Below are 21,541 nucleotides of genomic sequence, written 5' to 3'. Positions count from 1 at the left end.
CTAGTTTTTGAGGCAAGGAAACATCTGACTGCTAGAGAAAACATTAAAATGAATTGTTAAGTTTTTTTGCAGCAGTTTAGCTGAGTGGATGCTAAATACTGATGGGTTAAGAGAATCACACGTACTCTCAATCACTTGCTTTTTACTATATTCAGAACTTGTTCTGGATGATCGGCACAGGCAAGTGTTTGTGTTAGGCTGGGCCATCTAAACGTTGTTTTTTAAGGATGTGGCTGCAGCTGCCTTGCAGAAATGTATTACAGTAAAATCCTCCAGTTCTCGAATATGGCTGCAATGGCTGTCTAAAAATAATACCTAACAAAGGGTGTCCTTCGCAGGGGAAGCCAGAAATAACCTTCTTTTTCTCTGTCAAAATGTAAGGCTATTATCAGTTAATCAACAAGCGGCAGCTTGACCCAGAGACCACGAAAGCGCCGACTTTCAAGCACATTTTCTACGTAAGGAATCTTAAGCTTGGACTTCCCCCCGCAAGAGATAATAAATACCACTCGCTTCAACTTTTGAGCATCGATTTTGTAACGAGCCGCGCGTCCCGCCTCCGTCCGTTCCCCGGCCCCCGCGCTGGGCCGTTCGAATGTTCTACCAGGGACACGCGGCGGGTTAGGCCCGGGTCCGGGCGGGAGCGCGGCAGGCGCGGGGCCAGCGCGTTCCCGCCCCGATCGCGGCCGGTGCCGGCCCCGGGCGCGAGGAGCGGCGGCGAGCAGGCCCCGCCCCGCGGCGGCGGCAGCGCCGGGGCTGGGCGGTGCCTGGCGCCCTCACGTCCCTTCCCTCGCTCGCTCCCTCCCTCCCCGCCCGCCTCTCCTCCTCCCCCCCGTCGGCGCAGCGCTGTGGTGAAGCCGCATTGTTTGTGCCGCGGGGGGAGGGGAGCCGCTCAGCCCCGGGAGCCGAGCGCCGAGCCCGCAGCCGGACGGCGACGCGCACCGCGCCTCACGAATGCGCCGCGCCCGGCGGCAGCAGCAGCCCCGCACCCAGCGCCGGGTGACCGCCGCGGGCAGCGCGGCCGTCGTAGCGCCCGCTCGCCCGCCCGCGGCTGCCGGACGCGGGGCCAGGCGGCAGCACCGGCGGGGCCTCCGCCATTAACCCGGCCGAGCGTCGGCCACAGCGGCGGAGCGGGAGGTCTGTCAGCCGCTCCTCGGCGGCTCCCACAGCGTGAGTACGGCCGGGTGGGCGGCGGGGGCCGGCGGGCGGGGGCTGCGGGGCCGGGAGCCGGCGGGTCCCGCGGCAGCGGGACGGGAGAGCGGCGTGGGGGAAAGAGCAGGGCGGACTGGGCACGGCAGCCTGCGGGCGGGGGGGGCAGCGGCGGGCGGGCGGGGAGGCGAGGCGAGCGCGGCGGTCTGGGGGAGGGAGGGAGGGCGCCGCTGGAGCTGTTTTGTCAGCCGCCATATTTGTGGGCCGAGTATTTTCGCGGCGGGGAGGGAGTGACTGTTGGGAAGGGCTGGAGATGATGGGCCCGGGCAGGAACCATCCTGCCGGGGGCCGGGAGGGGGGAGCGCCGCGGCGGGCAGGAACCATCGGCGGGAGGGGAGGGAGCGCGTTGGAGGCTCCCTGGGCGTGGGCAGGAAGTGTTGGCGCGGCACCGGCGAGGGCGGGCCCGGGGGCGTGGGCAGCCGCGCGCGGGAGGCAGGATTCCGGGATGGCTGTGGGACGAGGCGGCGTGTGGGATCCGGCCTTGGCGGAGGACGGCTCTGGTGGTCCCGCGTGTCTTGGCCGTGCCCGCGCACGTTCGCTGGGCTCCATGAGCCCCACTCTGGGCCGTGCCCCCCAGGGAACCGCTCCTGCTGCGCGGCTGAAGCGGCGGGTGGTGTCCGCCCCGTGTGCGTATAAGCACTGTTTGCTTACCGTCCCTCATTGTCTAGGACTAAAGAGCATTCCTGTGTCTTTTTTAAATGGTCTACATGAAAGTGGCATTGAGAATGGAATTCCCTAGTCCATTGAGCAGGGAATCCAGGGGCCAAGGCCAATTTATTTGAAGAGGAGGAAGGTAACTAGGACAAAGATTATAATTTAGAAGTATATGGTACTGTATTTTTCGTGTTGGTTTTAGCTATCTTGCACCTTGATAAATAGCTTGCGCTTTCCCCCCCCCCCCCCCCCCCATACTGTGTATTTCACAGAAACAGCTGTCTCCGTGTACTGTTATGGTGAGGAGAAACGTCTGCTGGTGATTTTCTTCCCAAGTAGCTAAAGCAATTCTAGGAGATGAGAGCTGTGGATAACTTTCCTGGTTCATATCCCACAGTCGTTGAAGGCAGGACAGTGCTAACAGGAGTGCATTGAAATAATTTTGTGTGCAGTTAGTGCAATATCTTTGTGAGCATTGAATGGAAACTTGTCTTAGTTTACTCTTGAAATTTAGGTCTTGGTCCTCATTCTTATTGATCTTCAGGATACTGGGAAAGGAGTGGGGTAGAGAGCAATGCTATCTGATAATTGCCTAGGAAAAGCAAACCAGTTGTAGCTCCTGAATCTGCTATGCAGGAGTCTGGTCTTCATACAGAGTATTTATAGAACATTTGTGAACAGAAGAATTTTGAAGAAACAAAACACTGCTTTGGCCTCTGGGGCATTTAAGTTATTCATGCTAAATTTGCATGAAATTTAGCCTAAATACTGCCAGTTTCAATTCTGTGTGCATTACATTGTAATCTGTTCTGTGTTTGAGACTGTAACTTCTTGCCTAAGTCAGCTGTAGTCACTGTTGAGTATTACAGTATACTTATATGTTAGCTCAATCTATTTTTTTAATCAGTCTTGTTCATACAGCTCATTTGACTTTTGCAACAGCTGTCCTAAATCTTTAAGCAAGATAAAAGATCTTGTGCTTTTGAGTATTTTCTTCCTATTTTTAATGCCTGCCTGAAGCCATGCTCGAGAATCTTGGGAACAGAAGGGAGTGCAGAGCTTGGAAACATAGCATTAATGTGTTTTTCTGTGGTACTGGGCTAAGGTAGTGTGGACAAGCTACACGTTTTTGATTTCTGAAGGTCACCTCTCATCCTTCCCTCAGTATTTTTTCCAAAACAGTCTCAGGAGCCGCTATGAACGTATACACAACCAGCTAAAATGTAGGAAGGGCCAAAACAGACCTTTACATCTAGACAGAATTGAAATGCAATTATATGAGGTAAACATTCTGTAAAACTGTGTTTCTTGATTGATGAATAAATTGAGTCCATTCTGATCTGTAATAAGTAGCTGAACATTGACATGTCAGTGTGCTTTAGCTGAAGGATCCATTATTACTTGTTCACAATAACAGAAATCAGGGCCATTGTATTACCTTTGTGTCTCTGAATTACAAAATCTGTGTTGAAACTGAAACTGGGAACTAACTTTTAATTTTGGTTAAATTACTGGTATGTTTTTTGTTTTAGTCGTTGGGCCTTCTTTGGCAGTATTAGTTGTTTAAACTGTTTTCTGCAGTTAAGAAGCTAACATGATCGAATCCTATATTGTTTTACAGAATTTAATTATTAAATTCTTCTTTCAAAGTTGTTTGAAGAGGTGAAGCCTTTTGTATTCTTCTGTTGTTTATAAAGAGCAGATCAGAGATCCGTCATGATTAAGCACTGACTGTTGTCTGGCTACATGGTATAGAAACAATAAGGATTAAGAATTAGTTGTGTAGAAGTCAGATCCATGAGAAGCACAGTTTTTGCATGAATAATAAAACTAGCTTAGATTATGAAAGCAGAGTCCATTTGTGAGAGCAGAGAAATAAGAGCCTTTAGGGAACTGGTCTTAGGATTGGTTGCCTAAGTGATCTGGTCTTCCTGTCAGAGGAGTTCCTTTAGTACTTGGAGGCCTTTAGAAATTGGCATCATAGACTTAAGCAGAAGGCAGTCAGCATGGAGTAGTTCATGTAGCTGTTCAGTGCTTGCTGTTTTCTTCCTAAAATAATATACTGGTCTTCTAAAGTAGTTGTGTTTTGTGTTCTCTATTCCTCTGCTATTTTGGCAATACATTAGCTCACAGTAGTTGTGTTATACTGAGCAGCCCTGTCTCAAAATGCAAAGTTGAAATGATGAGGTCCTAATAATACTTTAGGCAGTGATTAAAGATCAAGGTTTTTTTTATGTATCTGAGATTGAATGCTGTTTATTAATGACTTATTGGGAAGAAGGAAGGAGTGGAATAGAATTTTAAACTGGACAATTTCAGTCAGGTCTGTAATATTTTCAACCCTTACAGGAGAAAAACCCCACCCAGTGTGAAGATGTCAAAAGGCATGAGTATGTATGGAAGCTTTTACCTTTGAAATTTTGTGGCCAAAATGCGTGCTCATCCTAGTCATGGGGCTTTGGAGTGGGGGAGAGAAAGCTATCTTTTTATATTATATGAGATCTTTTTGCAGTAGGTTGTAAACTCTGAAATTGTTTTAAAGGGCTTGGGTCTGGATTTATAAACAGGGAGATTTTTATCTCTCAGCAGTTGATTTGAGAACAGCTCCTGAAGAATCTGTTGAAGGAGAAGGGTGTGTGTACATGCATACTTAAAAGCAGGGTACATGTTTTTTCCCTAGGTCAGATCTGCTTTACAGGTGGAATATTTACTAGTTGCAGTCCATACTGCACCATATTGAGCACTGCGAGTTCTGTCACGTTCTTGTCATGTTGTGAAGAATAATGGGCTCAGTAAGGATTGAGGAAAGTAAAAAAAGTATAGGGCTGTCAAACTGCCCACTTGACTAATGTGGAAGTATCTGTGCTTTTCTAGCTTTTAAATATAGCTATAGTAATTGAGTTGATAGTGTGAGTGTTTGAAATTGCACTGGAAAAATTTCAGAGAAAATTTGTTTTTCTTTCACAATTGCATTAGTTCTTTTGAAGAGAGGTCTGGAGGACATAATCCGTAGCTGTTACAAAAACTTTCAAACTGCAGGCACCCCATAGGTGTTAAGAAGTATTATATTAAAGGTTTTCTTACAAGGTAACAAATGCATTTTTTTAACTGTGACACTTCTGAAATGTTTTTGTTCTCAAGCAGTGGACTTGCCAACAGTCCTTCTAGAGGATTTCCAGCAATATCTAGATTTTGTATAGCTGCATTTTCTCAGGGAAGTTTTTAGACAATCTATTGATCTTTAGGTTAAACTTGTACGAAACTGAGTCCTGTTGAGTAAGAGTGAGAGGCTTTTGGTTTTGTTTACTTTCAGTTAAATATATGCATAGGGGGCTATAGAACCGAAGGGGTTTTTTCCTCACTACAGTAAAATTACTTATATTTTAATATGATTGTTTGGAGTTCTTAGTGTTAACTGTTGCTCTAATTTTAGGTAAACATTACCAAATGAGGAGAAAAGGAAGATGCCATCGAGTATCGGCAGCAAGGCATTCTTCTTCCCCATGCAGTATTAAGCACTCCCCGACACGAGAGACCTTGACATACGCTCAAGCTCAAAGGATGGTTGAAATAGAAATTGAAGGTCGCCTGCATAGGATCAGTATCTTTGATCCTTTAGAAATCATATTAGAAGATGATCTTACTGCCCAGGAAATGAGTGAATGCAACAGCAATAAAGAAAACAGTGAAAGACCACCAGTTTGTCTAAGAAGCAAACGCCATAAAAACAACAAAGTGAAAAAGAAAAATGAAGCTCTTCCGAGCTCCCATGGTATACCCGCTACAACAGCTCCTCTTCCAGAACCAAAAGTACGGATTGTTGAGTACAGTCCCCCTTCAGCTCCTCGGAGACCTCCCATTTATTACAAATTCATTGAGAAGTCAGCAGAAGAACTTGATAACGAAGTCGAGTATGACATGGATGAAGAAGATTATGCGTGGTTAGAATTGATAAATGATAAGCGGAAAAGTGATGGAGTGTCAGTTGTTTCACAAAATATGTTTGAATTCCTTATGGATAGGTTTGAAAAAGAGTCTTATTGTGAGAACCAAAAACAGGGTGATCATCAGTCTTTAATTGATGAAGATGCGGTGTGTTGTATATGCATGGATGGTGAATGTCAGAACAGCAATGTGATCCTGTTTTGTGATATGTGTAATTTAGCAGTACATCAGGAATGCTATGGGGTGCCATATATACCTGAGGGCCAGTGGCTCTGCAGACACTGTTTGCAGTCCCGCTCTCGGCCTGTAGACTGTGTACTGTGCCCAAACAAGGGAGGTGCCTTTAAAAAGACAGATGATGATCGTTGGGGACACGTGGTGTGTGCTCTGTGGATTCCAGAAGTTGGATTTGCCAATACGGTTTTTATTGAGCCAATTGACGGTGTCAGGAACATTCCCCCAGCCAGATGGAAGTTAACATGCTACCTCTGTAAACAGAAAGGTGTTGGTGCCTGCATCCAGTGCCACAAAGCAAACTGTTATACTGCATTCCATGTGACGTGTGCTCAAAAGGCTGGTCTATATATGAAAATGGAACCTGTGAAAGAACTAACTGGCAGTGGAACAACATTCTCTGTGAAAAAAACTGCCTATTGCGATGTACATACTCCACCAGGTTGCACACGGAGACCACTCAATATTTATGGAGAAGCTGAAATCAAAAACGGTGTTTGTAGAAAGGAGGGATCAGTCAGAACTGCTAGGTCTACATCAAAAATCAGAAAAAAGACAAAAAAAGCCAAGAAAACAGTGGTCGAACCTTGTACAGTTATGCCAACAGTATCTGCTCCTTATATCCCCCCCCAGAGGTAAGCAAACCATCAAAATGTGAGAAACTTTTATTATCTATTTAATTTTAAACCAGTGCTTTTAGATGCCACCTCGAAATCTTTGTACCTTTTCTCCCATGCTTTCTTTAAAGGCCTTTTTCAGAGAATAACTGTTCATTATGTACATTGCACTTCTGTGGAGTTGCATTAAAAATGCAGTAACTTCCTCAGAGAAATTATTAAGTGATCAAGTGGTCTGTCTCCTCCTCAGAACATTTGGTTTGGGATTTTTTTTTGTCAGACTAAGTTACGTTCACTTGTCATTCACTGTACTTCAAAGAATTAACTGCTGAGTTTGGAATAGTAGATGGAGTTGATCTTCGTATTAAAGAAAAAAAGCCAAGCTCACAGTAAACTTTATTTGTAATTTTGGATTCTGAGCTTCTTTTTCTAATTTTAAGAGTTCCAAAATGGAAATTACAATTGTGTATGTAAGTTTTGAATCTTGTTCATCTCACATGAGTTAAGAATAAACTTGCAGTGTAAGATCTATGTAAGTTTTAACAAAAAAACCTTCAAGGAAGTGTTTTCCTTGTGTGGCAGAATAACTTCTCCAGAGGTGTATCTGAAATTTATGTTTGTGTGTTTACAACACCATGTATTTGTTTACCCCTTGAATTAAATTCTTACTAATTTAAGAGCAGTAATTTGGGAAGTTTCTCAAACAGGCTCCAGGTCCGTGTGCAGGCTCATTTCCCGTACTGTGACTGGACTCTGAATGCACTGAAGTGAGGGCTTTTAAAATAATATGATGCCTTTTCAATAGCTGACTCACAAGTCTCAGGTAGTAAGCAATTAAAGCTGGTTAAATTAATCTAAATAAATACATGTTTATAGACTGCAGTTCTTTCCTGTAATAAGTTTTGTTAATGTAGGAAGCCACTCATTGGCTGACTTTGGCAAACAGCCTTCAGCTCCCATGCAGTGTTTTCAAACGTCAGATTAATTGCTCTGTTCTCTGTTAGGATTGGCTTTGTAAAATGGTATTTTTGTTTAGTGATGCACTGCAGAAAAACTTTAGTTGACAGTCGGCAACTAATACTGCTATTTAAACAGGAACTACTGTCCATGGAAGGGGGAAGTTGGTATAAAATAATTTGGCTTTGTCTCAGTTAGGACAGTCCCAATTGTTAGTGTAGTGTGTTTTTGTTTTGCTTTTTTTAAGATGATGTAAGAAGGAACATGAACTAAGAATTGAGGCTTAGAAGGTATGTTCTCAGTTGTGCCTCTGGCAGTTCATTTCATTGGCAACTTTAAAAAAAGCCAGATTCTAAAAAGATGCTTTTTATCGTCAGATGGCTTTTTTTTTAAAATAGTCATTAGATGCCTGGAGCAAAAATGCAAAGATGTTTTCTTCTTTTTTTTTTTTTTTTTTTTTTTTCACGTTAATGATTAAATTTCTTTTCAAGACTGCAGGGAAATTCAGCTTTCCTCTATTTTATGCTTCTCTTCATATTTCTAGAAACAAGTAGAGTTCCTATACTCTATGTCATAAATGTAGAAAATATGCACAGTTTAAAGGAATTTATAAGTTGAGCTTTATTATAAATTGCTTGTCTTTAGCTGAGGGAGACCCTTGCTTAAATACTCTTTGTAACATGAACATGTTCAGTCCTAGAAAACTGTTCCCTGAATTAAAAGTGAAACAGGAATGGGCATATTAAAAGGAAAAGTGATGACACTGCAGACCCAAATCTTTAGTTTTAGAACCAGTTGTCTAGTTTTTTTGGCTGTTCTTCAATTTTTTTCTGTTTAGGAAACACTCTTGTTTTTCTGTAGAAATTGAGTACATATCCATAAAGTATTAAAAAAATTTGGATCATTTCACAGTGGTCTTCATTTAAATTATTCCTTTAATCTGTTTGGGTTTTTTTTTTAAATACTCTTTTTTTTTTTTTCCCTTGGAGCTGAAGCGTGATTTTACAGAGGTCTTGAGGTAGAGCAATTAAAGTATTTAAGTCACTAGAGAATAAATATATATACTCAGTGTTTAAACACTAGTGCTTTTTTACCTGAAGAATTTGATTTTTATATGTTTTCAACATCTCTGGTAATTGAGGTACACGTGAAGATGCTTGGTTTGGATTGCTTTCTTAATACCTAGATTGTACACCTCCTCAGCATATTGCTGCCTCTTCAGAGATGGTGATTGGAAGAGTGTACAAATATAAAGATCATAGTTTGGAGGAAAGTATGTGCTGGATACAGCCCCTGAGTACATCTGGTGAAGCTTGAGGAAAACCATCTTACAATTTATGTTCAGTTTAACGAGAAGGATTTGTATCCTTTTCTGGATAGTGAGAATATATGAACGACTGAGCATTTTAGTAACACAGTTTTTAGTAATTCTGTTTTCTGAGACTATTATCTTAATGTTCAGGATATTTTAAAAAGACTGAGTGTGGAACAGCATACTTCATAATTTCTGTACAACCTTTATAGCTTATTAATTTCTGGATCAGCTTACCCTAAGTCAGGTTTCTATGCTACTGCCTTGAATGACTTCAACCAGAATTTCTTACACAGATGTCATGCTCAGCTTTTTGCTGTTAAATTATATAGACAGTGTCATTCTCTAAGTGGTTTATAATCTAATTATATGACCTATCATCTGTGAGCTGCTGATTTAGGGGTGCAGATCAGGAGTTGTTTACTACTGATCCATTGATGATAGGACATAAAAGCTTACCTCCCCTGCCTTTTTTTTTTTTTTTTTTTTCTTTTTTTAAATTGTAATTTATTTTTAATGCTGGGCCTATATCTGTCCTGTTGCCTGGGTATTTTGGAAAGCCTATACTTAAGTATCTACTTCCAAAGGTGCAGTAGTTTGTCTTGGAGCCTTAAGGTAGTTTCAGTTTTCAGTGCTGTCAAGGCTGACTTGTAACTTGTTTAGCATTTGTAATAATGTATGGAACTGCCAGGGAACTCTTATGCATGGAGGATGTATGTCACACCTGGCTGCAGAGATGTGTTGTTTCTTTACTAGGAAATTCCAGTCAGTTTATCGAAATAAAAAACTCTGGAAAGTGGTTGCTTATACTGTACTGTTTGTACTCATCAGCTTTTTTGTTTGCCTGGTTTTGGTGGGTTGGTTGGTTTGTTTGTTTGTTTGGGGTTTTTTTGATTGTTTAAAGGTAGAAATGAGCATCATCTAAAAGTGTTTCTGGGAAGTGCCAGAGCAGCTGTGCTGTGTGGGGAGGAGAGTGGGAAAGGTCACTCCAAAACTGTCCCGCTATATGGGAGGGACAGACAGTACCTGCTCCTCTTGGCAAATAGTAGTCAAAAAGTAGCCTTCCTCTGCCACCATCTAGTTTGACTGAAGAAAGTGGCAAATTTGTTCCTGAAGTATAGTATTGCCACTAGAGATGTGTAATGGTTGAATTTTGCTTAGTAGAGAGATTCCCCATCTCTGCAAAAAAACCCAAAAAAACCAAAACTAGGAGGATTTTGTTTAGACTGCAGGTCCAGAATTTTCAAGTTAAGAAATGCTAACTTTTAGGGTTGGCTTGACAATCTAAACCTAGCTGCCTCTCTCTGTTAGTTATCTTGCATTGACTCTGTGCTCAATTTTTTGGGAGGTTGTTTTGTTTTGTTTTTTCATCTGCTGCTTCTCATCCTTGTCCTTAATAGCTGTTGCCTTACTCACCAAGCCGGATGGGTGAGTGAAGCAGAAGAGTTACAATGTTAGCTGGAAAAACTACATGGTTTCTCTTATTTTTGCCTGTTTGATTCTTTAGTACAAATAGCGTTGTTTTTGTATAGTCTCTTGATCTGATGTGTCAAAAGAGGCATTTAAAAATGTTCTTGTTAGCCAGTGTCAATATTAACATTATTTTAAAAAACTGTGAAGCTACGATATTGTAGATATATATTTGGAGGGAAGTACAATGTGATATAAAATATTTAATCTCCAGTATTTTATTAGTATACACTGAGATACAGTGTAATCTGCTTTATTAAAATGCTATTCATTCAAGTGCTGCCCTATTAAATAGAAGCTGGCATTAAAAGTATATAAATATTTGCTTTCATCTTTAGTTTCTCTTTCTGCAAACATGGCATGTTTGTTATGTCTGAAATTATGAAAACATTTGAAATGCAATACTTGTATAAAAAGAGAGTAAGTAAAAAAGCCCCACTTTAATTAGAAGTAGGAACACTGTATGTTGTTGCATGAGGTGTGTTGCATCATTAATATTAAAAGAGAGTTATGAGATTGTTATGAAAGTAGGTAAGTAGTAGCCAACAACTGAGAGCAAAAATTGCTGAGACTCTTACAAAAACATTTTCATCTATTGTGACAGGTCAGCATTTGTGCCCCACATTAACAGATTTGTTTTTGTTGATCTTTGGTTTTTCTCAGGAGGAATACTGTGCCTGGTAGTAAGCTGGATTTCTCCCACTGTGTCTCAAAACAGAACCAGTATTATCTTTTGGTTTATAATTTACCCAGTTGAATTATCCTGAACTTTCTTACCAAGTAATTAAATGTAATCTTGTTATCTTAACACAAGAATCTTGATTGTCTCTGAAAGGAAGTATGGAGCAGAAAAATAAATAATGAATAAACAGTAAGTGTTGAAATGCAGTATAAGAGGAAAGGAACCTTAACAAAGCCTTTGAGACACTGTTAGTCTGCATTCAAAGATAATGCTTCTTATTCATATATGTAGCTTGTGAATTTCTTTTGGGGATTTTTTAGAATATTTTTAGGGTACTCTGAGGTTTTTTAATACATTCAGAAAGTTTTTAAGGTGGGAGGCAAGAACAAGAAATTTGGCTTAAAATTCAGCATAAGCTATTGAAAAATACTGCTGGGGCCAACATTGCAAAGAACTTGGAATCTGAATAAATTCAGACTAATGTCTGTTAGCTCTTTATCCTTGAATATAAATGTCTGTATAATTCACAGAATCATGTGAAAATGCTTATTTTAATTCCAGGGAGCATGATGTAGGTATGCCTTGTAACTGTACCTGATACTTGGATCATAGAATCACCTAAGTGAAGGGAATGACGGAAGTCAGGGACTGCTCATGTTTTTTAACGTTGTTTAAACAAACTTTGAAACCTTTCTGTTGCATCTAGGAACTACTACTGATGTCATCCTGATCTCTTTGTTTAAATAAAAAAGTAATTTTCCCTAAATTAAAAAAAGAGCTACTGTGGTGTTCACTAGTTTTGCCTCAGCGATATTTTAAAAAAGTAAAGGTGACTTTAGAGCAATATTTTGAAGCTAGTTCGTTTTGACACTGGTTGGCTTATTAAATAAGGATTAATTAATGTGTTCAAAGAACTGTAACTTGTTTAGTAAATTGTAAAAGTAGATTTTGAGTAAAAATAATACATTTTTTCTGTTTATTTTACGTGTACAAGGCCAAGCAGATGAAAACAAATGAATACATTACTTCTGTAAGGCATATCATTAATATTCTATGTGCTTTCTGAGGGGTTTGGTCCACAATAATTATATATGTGATAATGCAGTTATGAAGACCAAGATTTATGTGATTTTGTTTTTCAAAACTTCTGAGTTTCACCAGTTATGTCAACTTTGATTTTTTTTTTTTTTTTTTTTTTTTTTTTTTTTTTTTTTTTTTTTTTTTTTTTTTTGGTGGCACATAGAGGGTGTTGTGATTTGTGCCATAGCAAAACATCTAAAGAATGCATTTTTTGAAGAACTGTCTCCTGGCAGATTTTTTTATTCAATGATCAAGTTACAAAGTGCACAAAAAATTAAAAGATAAATACTGAGCTTTCTAACAGTTACAGATCAAAATGTGATTTTTGATTAATACAGGTGATGTGAACTTAGCCTTTTGATATTAGATTTCAAAATCATGTATGGTCATTATATATGTATATGAATTGGCAGAAGTAAATCTGTGCATATGATTTTTCTGAGAAGAGATTTTTCCAGTGTGACAGGGTGGGGGGTTTTCATTGTTTGAGTTGGGTTTGGTTTTGGTTTTTTTATTTTTTATTTTGGGTTGTTTTTTCCTTATCCAAAGTTTTGGAGTATCACAAACTCTAGTTGTTAGAACAGGAAGAAGATAACAGAGAATTAATTGAAATAACAAATTTTTCTACCACATTAGTTCACTGATCTACTTTTCCTGTCCAAGCAAAATTTTACAAGCTGCTTGCTCAAATAGAAAAATAGAGGGTTCACAGTCATGTAAGCAAGACAAAGGGCTTCCTACGTGTGCATTCAAAATCAAATACTATTTAAATGCCAGTAAATGTTGAAAAAAGAATAGGAACCTGGGGAGACTTTCAGGCTTCAGAAGATGTATCAGTAGATTAAATATATGCTGTTAGACTCTCAAGCTAGGAGAGGCAAATTCAGTAGCTAATCTTTTGAAACATAACAGACAAAAAGGAATAAAACCTGCAAAGTAGTTCTAAGTAAGAAAATGTGTATTTGTTGTATGGAGATTCTGCAGACTTGTGTTGCAGAGGTTTAAATGAAATCTTTTTCAGTCTTTCCAGGATTTGGAATGTACTCTGTTAGGCATGTAGCTGACTTCTGCTTGGTATTAAAGGAATGTTAACCTTTTTCAAAAGGAAATAAAGACACACAGATGGATTCCAATTTTTACATAGTTATTCATTTACCTGTGTTGTCTTTCAAGTTGGTCAGAACAGTTTGAGGGGTTTTTTATTCTTAAGTTAATAAGTCATATAGTAAGTTTTATCTTCTGTTGAGGAAGAGAATAACAAAGCTGTGTTTCTTCACTGTTGAAAAAAAATGTGTATTGAAAGACAGGTTTTACAAACACTTTGATAAGCAGCTGCTGCCAAAGATTTTCCGTGAGAAGAGTAAGAAAGTCTTATCTGTCCAGGTGGGCATTCTGATCTTCAAAAACGGAAGTTTTTGGATATGGAACTAGGAGGAATAGTTGGCAAAGTTCCAGAATTAATTCCAATTCCCCAAATAAATTCTTTCATAGCTTTTTATTCTAGTTTTATGCTAATTGTCTTCCAGTAAGTGTTAATGGAATTACTCTAATTATCTTAGGGAAGTCCCATGTCTTTCCTGTTTCCTACAAGTCTCAGTATATTTTGTGGAACTTTGCTGAACAAGGATTGAAAATTCAAGTGTTCTAGAAACTCAGTTTACTTTGTAACAATTTGCTGAATAATTTTTTTTACATTTTGTTCTGACAGGTTTTAAAACATACCTGCAATCTTTGTGTGGGAAAATAAGGGTATTTTATTTGCTCTGTAAAGTGGAACATAATTTGATTGATGATGGGTATTAGCATAAGTCAAGAGAAACTGGTATGTTAATGATACTAAGTGAAATGTTACAGAGTATAATACAGTTTTCCTGTGTTGTGTATACCTCTAGTGTTATGCTGGATAAAGGATAGTGCAAAATAACAAACTGATAAAACTGGAGACTCAAGACAAGTATGGTAATTAAAATATTAGGGTTGTTTCATGTTCAAAAATTGCTTAGTTTTACTGGATATTTGATCTTCCTTTGAGTATTAGATTAACACAGATTTTCATATTAAGTTCTTTGTGCTTGAGTTACTATAGTAATGTCAGAATCACATACTTGCTCAGGAAAATGTTCTCTTCAATTTGTATTTCAAAAACATAAGAACCTTGAGGTATTGTAATACTAAAATAATACCTGTGGAATTAAAAACTGTGTGTGCTTTGTGCAGTGGTTAGTAATGATTGATAAAAAAGTGGCTGATTATCTCTCATTGGCTTTCTTAGGTTGAACTGCCACACGGTTGGTTACCAAAAATACTGGTTTCACTTTTCCCTGTGACCAGTTGCCACAGTTGCCTCAGTGATACGTAACTGAAACTGGGCAAGGAAGGAAGTCATGAGTCAAAGAAGGCAGCTGTGAGATTTGCTAATATGTTAAAAGCACATCTCTTACATTGACAAAATTTATTTTATGCATTTTTCTAGAAGGTGAGGAAACAAGGACTGAGTAACACTGAGCTCTCTGAATGCTCTGGGTGCATTAAGTGTATCATCCTTTGCAGGGTAGATTATCCATCAAATGTCTCCATATGAGGAGACTGTAGGTGTTATTTCAAAGGTTCAGTTCAAATGGGACCTTTGCGTGTTTAAAGACAAGCAGGGAATTGTATGATAATCCCCATTTGTAGTGCACATCAATGTTTTACAGGGCTGGGGAAATGAAGTAGTTCTGGCTCAGTCAGTTGGCTGTGGCACAATTAAAACCGTTCTGAAAAATGCTTTTGTCATCTGTGTAGTTTTGGCACGTAAAAACAAAAATAGGAATTGGTACAACTGCTAGTACTAAAACATCAAAAGGCTGCAGTGGTCATCAGCTTGAAACCTAATGCTTCTTTTATGAGACCAGTTAGCAGCAGTCACTGAGTATCATTGGAACACAGTCACCTTTTTAAAAATTTACAAATTCCTCTATCAACATACTTTGTTTTAAATAACTGGTAAGTTGAGGGAAAATTATGGTTTTTTCTCCCAGTAGTTGGTGTGCTTGACTTGCCTTTAGAAAATAGTACAGAAAGCTGGGGTTTTTTTGTTTTTTTTTGGTTTTTTTTTTCCTAATGTGCTTATACTGGAAAAAGTTCTGGTGTGGACAGATACCTTAGCAAAAAAATGCCTTTGCTGAGGTGTTTTCTGTGGTTCTGGGAGGTGCCTTAAGTTCTCTAAACCTTGGCTCTGCATTGGGGATTTATCAGTGTAGTGTAGCAATTAATCCTGTCATCTCCAAGTTAGAGCCTGGATTGCAAAATGATGAAGTCTTTAAACAGCTCTCCCTTATGTAGCCAAAGTACATACCTTTTTTTTTTTTTTTTTTTTTTTTTTTTTTTTTTTTTTTTTTGTATTCTTCAGGGGTTTTTTTATTACATCTTTGTTGAAAAAAAAAAAAGGAAGTGGAATGTATGGAAAATTCTTTAGGTGGTGGGAGCTACAGAATCAGTACCCAGTCTGTGCCACTTACAAGGGTTCTACAGCAACGTTGTCTCATTTCCCAAAAATGGTTGTATTGCCCATCAAAATTGCTTGGGACAGTAAAAGTCTACCTGGAAGTATCAAACTAAGCAAAAGGATGGTTAATGAGCTGTGCTATAGGTAGTGGGTTGTTAGAGTCTAACAGCAGATGTAACATCCTAGCACTAAGTGCATCGTGTAAAGGCTCTGTAGATAGCTGCCACAGGAAGAGTTTCAGAGCTTGGTATTTTGACAAGTTCATAGCTGCTACCTGTGTGTGTTTAAATTAAATACTGCGTTTAATTTAGAGGGGGAGGCAGAGATGAGTAGTTTCCAACCCCTTGTTAAGTAGTCTCTGCACTCCAAATTACCTTCTGTTTATTTATATTTTGAAAGTTCGAGAGTGTCTTTTGTGAACATCTTTCTTAAGCTTCTTTTAACACTCTACTATTATAATTATATATGAATAGAATGGTTCGTTATGTGAATTGGCAGATGTACTTAAAGCTGTAGTTAAAGAGATTTGCTTAGTCTTGCCACATCTGATGGGCATGAAGCCCAGGCACCTTTCTTCATGTTATGATTCTTTGATCTTTCCAAATAGTTGTGTATTTGACTGTGCTTCTTTTGACTCAGTTCAGTAGGTTTTACCATTTCAAAGAGATTTGTGAAAACAATTATTTGATTTTGATTGCATTCTATAATTAATTGTAATTATGTTGTTTGAAGTTTAGTAGGATCATGTCTGTTCTGCATTGAGTAAATCTTTGTGGAGCCTATCTGCCTTCCAGTGAAAGATACACAAGACAGTCTTAAGTCCATCTGCAGACCTTCTAAGCTTTAAATTAAGCTAGGATTTTTCAAGAATGCATAACTAGCTTAGTTATTAATTAAAAAAAAATGTCATTGAGGAACTGAAGGACACAATGGCACTGTGGTTTAATGAAAACCTGAGTTTGCTCTGCCTTTACCTGGTGATGACTGAAAACTTCAGCTATCGTTAGTAGCACTGAATAGACCTATGGCACTTTATCTTCTACACAGTCCAAAAAACCCCAGGGATAGATGACCTTTGGTGAACCCAAAGTACACTCACTTGTGTGTCTTAGTCTGAAAAATACTTATTTTTCCCAGATATTCTTAAAAACCATTTTACCCAGTGCTTACTTCTAACTTGACATTTTCCTTAGATGTTTTGACTACTTGGCTTTTATCACTCACCTGCAAAACTGCTTACTTCCTAATACAAAAAGGGAAAAAGCAGCAAAGTATTAGTATGCATATGTAATCATGATTTTTGTTTAAATGTCTCATGGTACTGCTCTACAAATCAGACACTTCTTGAGTTAATATCTGCTTGGTTTAGTATTAAATTTTGGAGAATGTGTGATAAACCCTCTACTATTGATTGTAGAGTTTTGCTGTGGGTAGAAGTAATATTCTGAGTGAAGAGTTAACAGATTTCTTTTTTCATTGTTACTATCCTTTCTGTAACTGATTTATATCCAGCTCTCTTTCCAGCTCACCCCTGCCCCCAAATGAAGGAACCATCTCTCTTTCAATACAGGGGGTTGGTGGCTTGGGGCGTCTTGTGTTAATTTTGCAAGGGCTGCCACCAGTTACAAATACCAGCATTATCACAGAAAGAGAAAATCTTTTCACTTTACAACCATTAACTTTTTCTAACTTCTGTTTTCCTGTAATTTCAAGATACTGTAGGCACAGACAGCTGAAGATCTGTTTCAGATAAAGTTTCTTTTTAATATGTTTTCAGAAGCCACTGTTGTGTTTGAGACTTGGACATCTATCTAACATATCATTATTTGAAAAATAGGAATCAGTATTGTTGTATGTGATGTTCATAAAGCACTTTCCTTGAGTATTTGTAAATGAGTATATGCATATTTACATTTGTTAAAAAGCAGTTCTGGAGAAAATACTGGTTGATTTTGTTTGAAATATTTGGTGAACTGTTTATGTCATCCTCACCATCATCTCTGTCTGGTTATTTTCACTGTATTTGTGGTGTAAAATAATAACTGTTCCTGTGTTTTATATTTTTTGTTTGTTATTTTGTCAGAAATTTAATATTAATAGAGTAATACAAGACTTTCCTTGCATTTTTTAATGCAAAAAGTTTGAATATGTGTTGTCTGTAAAATAAACTACTAATTCTTTCTGTAGATGGCAACAAATAGTCTGATGATTTTCATAGTGATTTGGAGCTTTTTATCTGATTTTATTTTCAATGGGAAAATCATTCTGAAATGCACATAAATCTTTATTCTCAGCCCTAATCTGGGATTGCTCTTCCAATAATGATTGCAAAAAAAATTGATTCCCTTTAGCTTTATAAAGTATCTTAATCTGTTTAGTAGAAGCTGCAGTGTCAAGCCGATGTATTTGGTTGTAATTTACTGCTCAGAAATGATTGTACTAGCAGGGATCTTACTGAAAGAAGTTAGTAGCATAGTGATTACTTCTGGTTTTACAATATACATTCATATATTTATATATGATGCTTAACTTCCATAGATAAATGTTTTATGCTTTGCTGTGAAAATACAATATCAGTTTTTCCGTGTTTTAGATTAAATAAGATTATGAATCAGGTGGCCATTCAGCGAAAGAAGCATTTTGTTGAACGAGTGCACAGTTACTGGTTGCTTAAAAGGCTGTCTAGAAATGGTGTTCCACTCTTGAGAAGACTGCAATCCAGTTTACAGTCACAAAGAAACACACAACAGGTATGTGACATACTTTTTACTTACAAGAAGAAATCAGACATTTTCTATTTTGAGCTAAAAAATAAATTAGGAGACCTAGCACAAAGCAAAACCTTTGTTTTACTCAGGACTGAATAAATTCTTTACCTTATTCTGAAGTGATACTACCTATATTGGCAGTTGGGAATTATCTATTACTTTTTAATATGTGAGATTAAAAAAAAAACCTTGCAACTTTTTCTTCTGTTTTGCTTAAGTGTTTCACAAAAATACTATCATCACAGATATCATAATGCCATTACTCTTTGGTAAGTGTTGTAGGTTTTTGGAATTCATTCTTCAATGTACTGTCAGATAAAAGTAAGTTATTTTATATTCATCAAAAGATGCAAAGCAAATGTCTTACTTGACACTTGAAAAAAAAAGTGGACTTTAGCAGGGCAAAGGGTTAGACAGCTAGTTTACAGTTTTCACATTCAGATCTTTTTTGCCCACCTTGTTCAGTAATAACAAAATGCAAGTTGTTGGTGAAGTTCAAAGACCTGTTTCAACTTCTGGTTTTGCTTTTGACACAGTTAAGTTGGATTGTAGACAAGCATGAGTTTAGTTGTACACTCCTATGAATAAGTTGCTGAAAGACTTTAAAATGGGAACTCCAGGTGGTCTGTTTTGGTTTCAAGTTACTGGATAGCTTCAAAAATAATTAAAACTTCACAATTGTGTGGATCCATGTGTGTAGACTTTGAAATGGTGTGAAGCATCATGATGCGGAAATTTTTACTGCATCTCAGTTACGTTTTTTAATGGAATGTGTAGGTGGCTGTGTTCTTTCCATTCTCCTGGTGTTTGACTTCCTGTAAAATAGCATGTAAAATTTAGGAATTAATTTTATATTAATTTACTTGTATTTAATTGAATTTTTCCCCCTCTGAAGTGGAACAGTTATTTTTGTTAAAATTGCATTTCTGTTTGCTGATTAAGTCATTGAAAAACTAATTAATAATTTCCAGAGTAATTGGGATTGGAAAGGAGGTCATCTGGTACAACCCCACTGCTTAAGCAGGGCCACTTAGAACAGGTTGTCCAGCGCCGTGTCCAGTTGGCTTTTGAGTATCTCCAGGGGTGGAAACTCCACAACATCTCTGGGTAGCTGTGCCAGTGCTTGGTTACCCTTACAGTTTAGAAAGAAAATAAAAGTCTTCTGATGTCCATTCTTACTTTGTGCCCATTGCCTCTTGTATTGTCACTGGGCACCACTGAATGGAGCCTGGCTCCATCTTCTTGCCTCCTCCCTTCAGGTATTTATGTTTATTGGTGAGATTTCTGCCCCTGAGCCTTTTCTTCTCCAGGCTAAACAGTTCAAGATCTCTCAGCCTTTCCTTATAGCTGAGATTCACAAATTCCATTTATGTGGCCTCCTTTTAGGTGGAGTCTACTTTGAATATAAATTGACCGCTTGTTTATCTTGTTTTCATTGTTTCTGTATTACTCCATTTTGAAGTTTGATTAGTCTTTTACTTCTGTGTGAGAGCTTCTGAAGAGTGATACCTGGCAGTGTACCTAATTATTGTTACCTAATAATAGTTGAAATTCATTTATTCAAATATTAAACTTCTTTTTAAATGAGTCCTTTTAAAATACTAAAGCACAGAAGTGTGGTGCTATTGTGGCAGTATAGAACTAGACCACTGTTAGTGTCTGAAAAATTACACGGTCCAGTTTTCTTCTGTGATGGCATGATAAGAGGGCAACTTTTCTATATATTTAAATTATGACTATGAGAATAAAATTATTACAATTGATGTTTGATTAAAATAAAATAGGCCTTTGATACTAGCATTTTAAAATTCAGTTGCCGGTTTACACTTCAGTACAAACAGTATTTCTTTTTCTAATTTGAGAACAATTCTTAAATAAGGAAATAATATATTGTAAATAAATTGGAATCTGTATTGGTCTGTTAAAAAGATTGTTCTTTTAAAAAGTAAAATCTAGTTGCAAGGTGAGCTGAGTATTAAATGCTTCTGTTGATGTAAAATGTGTTGTTAGTGCTTTTCAGTGAATAGCAGGTGTCCTGTGCATGACATTGTGTCTTTTCCATAGCACCTTTAATAGCTATGTATTAAATCAGTCATAATTGCAAGGCATTTAATGTATTTTGTTACTCCCAAGTATAAACCAATTTATAATCAAGACAATAAACAGCAATGGCACAGCTGATGTGAAAACACCTTAAAAATTTTTAGATAGGTATGATCATTTTGTTCATTTCAGTCCAGATGGGAAATTTTTTTTTGTTTTATGTGAGAGGTCAGAATATCAAGAAACCTACATAGATTTTTCAGTTAATCAAAGAAATATAAAAAGTGATATAATACAGATTTTTTAAAAATTGTTATTTAAACAGAAGTGTTATAATGATGAACCAAAACCCTGAAAATGGTTTCAGGATGTGTGGTAGATTTTGATTTTGATCCCTCTTTAGTTACTAAAACGAATTGGGCAAAGGGAGAGGACTTCATGAGCTAGACTTACTTCCTAATAAATGTGTTTCAAATTTTGATTATGGTATGATTTTTAAGGTCTAAGGGTTCTAAATCAGGCAAAAAGATCTGGGCTGACCCACCATTTGCAGAAACAAGGAGCCCTGTAAGAGAATGGTTTATACTCTCACTTATCTCTCCACCTAGAAATTGGGGAACGGTATTGGAATACTCTAATAGATCTACATCCTCTTTATTTTAGGTGTTTTTCCCTGAACTTTAAGAATGCTTAAATGAAAATAAGGCATGAAATGTAAGTGTAGAAGCTTACTGCTGCTGTAGTGATGTTATTTTAAAGCCACTGTTAGAAGAAATAAAGAAGGTACTAATGACTTAAGGTCACGCCTGCACTGAAGATTTCATTAAGAACACAAGTTGCAACCATTAAATGGTTTTGCCTGATTCCCATACAAGTCCAGCAGAGCATGCTAATAAAACTAATTATATTGATCAAGGTCCAGTTTCATCACTGTCATTTTTTTTTGTTTGTATCATATTAAGTTACAGTCTCTGTAAGGAGTGAGGCTGTTCTCTCACATTCACATCCAGCATAAGGAGGGATATTGTGCTACACTGACAGTATTCCTGCTGGAATGGAGACACTGGTAGCATACTAATGGTG

At 38.1% G+C, this 21,541-nt stretch overlaps 1 protein-coding gene across 9 annotated transcripts in view; it reads left to right on the top strand.

Annotated features, from left to right (window-relative positions):
- BRD1 (bromodomain containing 1) overlaps positions 1 to 21,541 on the top strand; it is a 68,211-nt gene that overhangs the window by 9,384 nt on the left and 37,286 nt on the right. For 4 of the 9 annotated variants that reach the window (XM_066182950.1, XM_066182948.1, XM_066182947.1 and 1 more), the window contains exons 1-3: positions 4,236 to 4,253; positions 5,297 to 6,677; positions 18,241 to 18,397. In XM_066182950.1, the coding sequence (XP_066039047.1) occupies positions 4,238 to 4,253; positions 5,297 to 6,677; positions 18,241 to 18,397 (1,554 nt within the window). In that variant the 5' untranslated portion in view covers positions 4,236 to 4,237. Of the gene's footprint in view, positions 1 to 861; positions 1,171 to 4,235; positions 4,254 to 5,296; positions 6,678 to 18,240; positions 18,398 to 21,541 lie in introns of those variants that run through there. The other 5 variants (XM_066182945.1, XM_066182943.1, XM_066182942.1 and 2 more) reach the window with 2 other exon arrangements.

This window comes from Chamaea fasciata, unplaced genomic scaffold (assembly GCF_029207755.1).
Source record: "Chamaea fasciata isolate MVZ Bird 193981 ecotype frontalis unplaced genomic scaffold, bChaFas1.0.hap1 SCAF_5, whole genome shotgun sequence".
NCBI classification, from domain to species: domain Eukaryota; kingdom Metazoa; phylum Chordata; class Aves; order Passeriformes; family Sylviidae; genus Chamaea; species Chamaea fasciata.
Note: the sequence above shows the minus strand (reverse complement) of the source record. Positions and strands in the feature narration are given on the sequence as shown.